At 34.8% G+C, this 6,073-nt stretch overlaps 1 protein-coding gene across 1 annotated transcript in view; it reads right to left on the bottom strand.

Annotated features, from left to right (window-relative positions):
• Window positions 1-1,697: 1,697 nt before the first annotated feature.
• Window positions 1,698-6,073, bottom strand: part of LOC107844118 (cytochrome P450 CYP72A219) — a 10,411-nt gene continuing 6,035 nt past the window's right edge. The window contains exons 2-3 of the mRNA XM_047398436.1: window positions 3,198-3,591; window positions 1,698-2,740 (exon numbers count right to left, since the gene is read on the bottom strand). Of these exons, the coding sequence (XP_047254392.1) occupies window positions 2,450-2,740; window positions 3,198-3,563 (657 nt within the window). The 5' untranslated portion in view covers window positions 3,564-3,591 and the 3' untranslated portion in view covers window positions 1,698-2,449. The remainder of the gene's footprint in view (window positions 2,741-3,197; window positions 3,592-6,073) is intronic.

Below are 6,073 nucleotides of genomic sequence, written 5' to 3'. Positions count from 1 at the left end.
CAAAGTGGTCCACGGTTTTCTTAACTTGTGGACTGATTTGGTATGTGTTTTTGTGTCTTCTTTGATTCTTCTTGTATCACGTAAGTTGTAAATGGGTATATCAAGTGAAGAACAAGGCAGATGGAAGTATAAAAAGATTTAAAGAAAGACTAGTTGTGAAGGGTTACACCCAACAAGTAGGGGTAGATTATACTAAAACATTTTCTCCTGTGGAAAAATGACTACAATGAGAGCATTACCTGCCACAGTATTAAAAAAAAGGTTGACATCTTGTTCAAATTGATGTGAACAATGCATTTTTTTATGAAGATTTACATGAAGAAGTGTATATACAAGCACCACATAGCCTAGCTCTGCTTTCTCCCAAAGTAGTATGTCAGCTTAATAAGTTTCTCTATGGCCTAAAACAGGCTAGAAGGCATTAGTATGAAAAATTAACTAAAATTCTATGCTCAAGAGGATATATATGTGCATTCTATGTATGACTATTCTCTATTCTATAAGAAAGAAGGAAGTTCAGCAGTCTATGTGCCTATCTATGTGGATGACATAATCATTAATAGTAGTGACCTTTCAAAAATAGAAGAGCTAAAAAGGGTTTTATACCACAAATTCAAGATCAAAATCAAGGCTATATGTACTACTTCCTAGGCTAGAGGTGCTGCACACACCTAATGGCATGCTCATTTCTCAAAGGAAATTTTTTCTTGACTTGTTTAAGGAATATGACTGACTGTGATACGGTGCTTGTTTATCCCCTCTAGATCGTAATGTCAAGCTGAGAGCAAAGGAGGGGGCCATTCTTTATGACAACACATATTACAGAAAACTGGCAGGGAAACTCAATTTTCTCACTACTACCAAGCTTGATATAGCATATAGTGTCCAACACTTAAGTCACTTCATACAAGATCTCAGAGAACCTCATTTAAAAGTTGCATTCTATCTACTGAGGTACCTTAAATCTGATCCTATTCTTGGACTTTTTCTCTCTAGAGATGTTGATTACACTATTAAAGGATATTGTGACTCTGATTGGGCTGCATGTCCTGACTCAAGGAGGTTTGTGAGTGCTTATTTGGGGGGTTTGGACAACAGTCCCATCAACTGAAAATCCAAGAAACAAGAGACAATCTCTTTATCCTCTACTGAAGCAGAGTATCGATCTCTAAGAAAGCTTGATTGTTAACTGGTATGGTTAAGCAAATTGCTTTAGGAATTGACTATCCCTTTTCCTACACCTATTCCTATTTTTTGGGACAGCCAGTCATCTCTCCACATATCCCAAAATCAAGTTTTTCATGAACGCACTAAATATATTGAGGTGGATAGTCACTATATTCGCAAAGTCCTACAAGAGGGGCTCATCTTATTGAACCATATTGTGACTTATGCTTAACTTGCAGACATCCTGACTAAAACCTTAGCTGGTTATGCTTCCCTCACATCCAACTTAGGAGGGGGGAAGGGGGGGTGAGATTTATTATTTAATTAGTTAGCAAATCAGGTAGTTAGCCAGGTAGTTATGGGGCTTGTGTATAGTAGCATGAGCTGCGTTGTCTTAGTCAGGTAGTTAAATATTTTCAATTTCATCTTCCACTTGTATAAATATTCTCTTGGTGAATACATTGAAGCTAAGCTTCACATATCATTCATTTATGGTTTCTGGTTTTCTCTTCTTCCTCACAGCCTTATGGCTTGATCAATCACACAATGGAGCTTCGACTAGATGAACCTGCTAGTTTTGACACTTTCTTTGTTTTCCTATAATTTATTTAAATGCTTAATAAATTTTCCTTTTCTTTATTTATGATTGTATGACACATACCAAACAAAAAAGTGTTTTAAACACTTTGACATGATTTCTCTCATTAGGTCAATATAAATTACATATCACTCAAATATCAAAAGGACTGAATTGGTAAATCAAAATGAATTGAGTTAACAAATGAGTGGGAATAAGTTGAGTCATATTTTAATGGGCCAACTTTGTTGCGTTTGAAGCTTCAGCCATCAATCCCCACCAATGTTTTCACTAAGAAGAAATGAAGAAATACAGTTAATAGGTATAATTACTTCAATAAACAATCTATAAATACCTTCATCATGAATAAGAGCAGGAATCATGATCCTTTTTACAACTAAATAAAATATAACAACCCAATGCCATGTAAAAAAATACTAGTGGTTCATATTAACAATAATAAACTAATAATATGCCTATAAGAAACTCCAAAAACAACAGCATACCCAGTCTAATCCCACAAGTGGATCTGGGCCATGAGAGTAGGATGTACATAGATTCTACTCCTATTCTATAGCTTGTGTAGAATTAGTTGTGCACCATATTGTGGTACAAGAGTGAACACTAAAGAAGGAACATGAGCATATGATGGTGAAACCTCAAAATCATAGTGTTGTAGGATCATAGCAAGTGCCATTTTAGCCTCTAACATAGCAAAGTTTTGTGCAATGCAATTTCCAGGTCCCCAGCTAAATGGAAAATATGCAAATTTCCCTTTTGTTGCTTTGTTGACTCCTCACTAAACCTCTCTGGATTGAATTCTTTAGCATCTTCACCCCATATTTCTTGGTCATGATGCAACAATATTGTAGGCAATAGGAGTTGAACTCCACTTGGTATTGACAAGTTCCCTAATTTGGTCTCTTTGTTTACCTCCCTACCCAGCAAAAAACTTGGTGGATACAATCTCAAGACTTCTTGGATAATCATGGTTACCTGTGTTAAAAGTAGAAAAACAACCATCTTAGAAAGAGTTTAGCTTCTATTCACAGACAATGTAAAAAGAAATTTTACACTTCCAAGTCACCTAAAATACCGATATCTACATGTAACCATCCATAAAAGTTGATATTACTAAATCTGGAAAAGATCGTAGGGAAGGTGTTGAACAATATAAAAGATATTTACACAATTAGGCTACTTATAAGGTCAACTTATATTAGTATGATCTATGGATCATGATTCTGGCCGTGAAATCAACCACCAATGCTTGCACTAGGGCAGGCTCCTACATTATACTCCCATGGGGTGCGGTCCTTCTCAGCACTACGTGTGCACCAGATGCTTCTTGAAAAGGTAAATGGTAAATGAGTCTACCTACTACCAAATGGTGAACTATTCCTACAGTGTTAAAAAACCCTTATATTGTTTGGTAGATAGATCATCAACTTACAACTTTGAGTTGATTCAATTTGTCATAATCAGGAATATTGTTGCCAAAGACTTGCAAAACCTTTTCTCGAGCACGAGCTTTCCAATCGGAGTGTTTGCTCAATAAAATCATTGACCATACATGCAAAGATGAAGTAGTCTCTTGTCCAGCAATATAGAACAACTTACACTCTTCAATAACTTCATCAATACTCATTCCAATTTTCTTATTTCCATGTTCTTGGATTTCATTCAAGTTGGATTCCAATAATATGCCCAATAAGTCATCACAACTATTAGATGCTTCCCCATTTGCTTCAATGTCATTCATTCTTTTGTTGATAATACTCAATACGCGTGAACGTACTTCCTGATGTATATCGTTCATCCTTCTCTTCTCTTTGGTCGGCCAAAACCTACGATTCAGAAAAGAGTTTAAGTTTTATATACTAATGATTGTAAAGATATTTACACAATCAGTTAATTTTAAGGTAATTATAAGTTATAAAAATGATAACTTACCTAGGGGATGTTTAACTAAGCTTATAATTAGCTAGTCAAACTAGATTATAAACATTTTCTGGCTTATATCTCTACTCAACGTGGTAAATCACATGAGATGCACATGTGTCTTACATGTTAAATCGCATGAGATTTGCCACATAGAACAGGTGGGTCTACTTTTTGAAATTTATGACAGTTTAACTCCCTGCCTCAAAGATGGAGGACATAGATCCCAGGTGAGGCAAAGTTAAAGGACATATTTATGTGTTATGCCTAAAATCCTTCTGTTGTCAATATATAAAACATAAATCATTAAGAAAATAGCATCCAATCTGGAAAAGAATTTTTCAAAGGCTTTGATGTATTAAGCAATATGTGGGGGGTTTGAATAGGAAGGTAACTTACCTAATGTAACTTGCCTCTGTCTCTTTTAAAATAATTTTGGCTAGCTCTCGTTGAAGTTCAAATATCAAACCAAACGGGAGAGCCCAATCCAAAAGACTAGCCTGATAGGTGGGAGAACCCAACAACTGGTTAGCATTTTTCTATTTTTCCAATGTGGAACAACTAGTTCATAACAATCGCCTCCGCTTAAGAGCCAACGACCTTGTCGTTACGACTGGCACCTCTCTTAGGTCTAGGCCACCACTCCTGGCGCACAGGCCACCACTTTGAGTCGCGGCTCCACACGTGGATCGATCCTCGTTAGTCCTGGCTACGCCCAATTGGTCACGGATGGCACCCCTTTTGGGTCCAGGCCACCACTCCTGGCACATAAGGCCACCACTCCAAGTCACGGCCCAACGCGTGGCTACACACGTGGATCGATCCTCGTTGGTAACGGCTACGCCCAGATGGTTGCGGCTGGCACCCCTCTTGGGTCCAGGCCACCACTCCGAGTCACGACCCAACACGTGAGACTCTCAATGAAAGCACCAATATTATAAACCAATCGGGAGAGCCCAACCCAAAAGACTAGCCTGATAGATGGGAGAACCCATTTGGTCTATAAACCTCTTAGCATTTCTCTATTTTTCCAATGTGGAACAATTGGTTCACAACAAATGTTCTTTTCAGTGGTGCTCCCTCCGTTTCTGCCACGTTTAATTTCTTGAGAGTCAATGTAATTAATTTTTAAAATTGAATTAAATTATGCCAACTCGATCTTGCTGATTAAAATTTAGATATTTAGAAACTATATAACAAATAGTATACGCTCCAACTTTTCTCATATCAATTTGATGAAAAAAGAAACATATTAAAATATTGACAAAAAATCTAATAATTGTAACTTCTAAACCCTAAGATATGACAACTAATTTAAAACGAACGAAGTAATATAAAGTTAAAGCAAAACCAATCAAAGAATTACAAATCACACAGTTATTAAAAAAAGTAATAAAAATTTCCTATTACTGATGTACGAGGTAATGCTTATTGGGTTTACAATACCCTTAAAGTTAATAACTCAAATGGTCACTCAACTTTGGACTTTTATCCCTAAAAGTTACTCGACTTTGATCTTTAATTCAAAAGTCATTCAACTTTTACGCTTTTACTCAGAAAGTCACTCAAACTATTTAATCATTTTTTAAAATAACATTTGCTTATGTGAAATTATTAATTAAATGAAAAATTTAGAAAAATAAAAAATTATCTCTTAATGACCCTTTTATCCTTATTCCCATAAATTAATTTTTCTTTCTCATTTTTCTTCGCCTTCTCACATATTGTAATTGATTTAACATTTAATATGCCTGATAAAATATTAAAAACTCAAATTAAATTTAAAAATAATCGAAGAATAAAAAATTATTAATATAAACTATATTAAGAATATTTTAGAATTTATAATGCTAATGGCTTTGAACTTGCTAAATCATGTTAGTTTTTATCAACACGATATTAATGTAATTAGCTTTAGTATTTTAGTGATTAACTGTGATTGTTTTTATTAGGATTTTCTTTTAATTGATTGCCGGTGTTATTTTTTGTAGTTACATATGCTAACTTGAGTGATGCTAATTGCTTCAAACTGGCATTATTTAGTGATCAATTGTGATTTGGATTATTCAGATTTGGTTTTAATCGATTGCTGGTGTTATTTTTTTTGTATTTACATTTGCTAATTCAAGCTGATTAATCATGTTTATTTTTTAATACGATGAAATATAACTAAATGATACATAATTTAACTCATTTATTACTAAAAGTCACATGTACGTAATGTTAATAGAACTTTATTGAAAGAAAGAAAGGCTAAGGTTTACAATATAATCTGAAAAGCATAAAACTAACTAAAACAAAAGTAGGCTATATATACATAGCCAATAACCTAAAGGTCCATAAACTAAAGGCCCAATAACATATGGGCTAACATCCCCCCTCAAACTC

The sequence above is a fragment of the Capsicum annuum genome, chromosome 10, assembly GCF_002878395.1.
Source record: "Capsicum annuum cultivar UCD-10X-F1 chromosome 10, UCD10Xv1.1, whole genome shotgun sequence".
In the NCBI taxonomy this organism is placed as follows: domain Eukaryota; kingdom Viridiplantae; phylum Streptophyta; class Magnoliopsida; order Solanales; family Solanaceae; genus Capsicum; species Capsicum annuum.
Note: the sequence above shows the minus strand (reverse complement) of the source record. Positions and strands in the feature narration are given on the sequence as shown.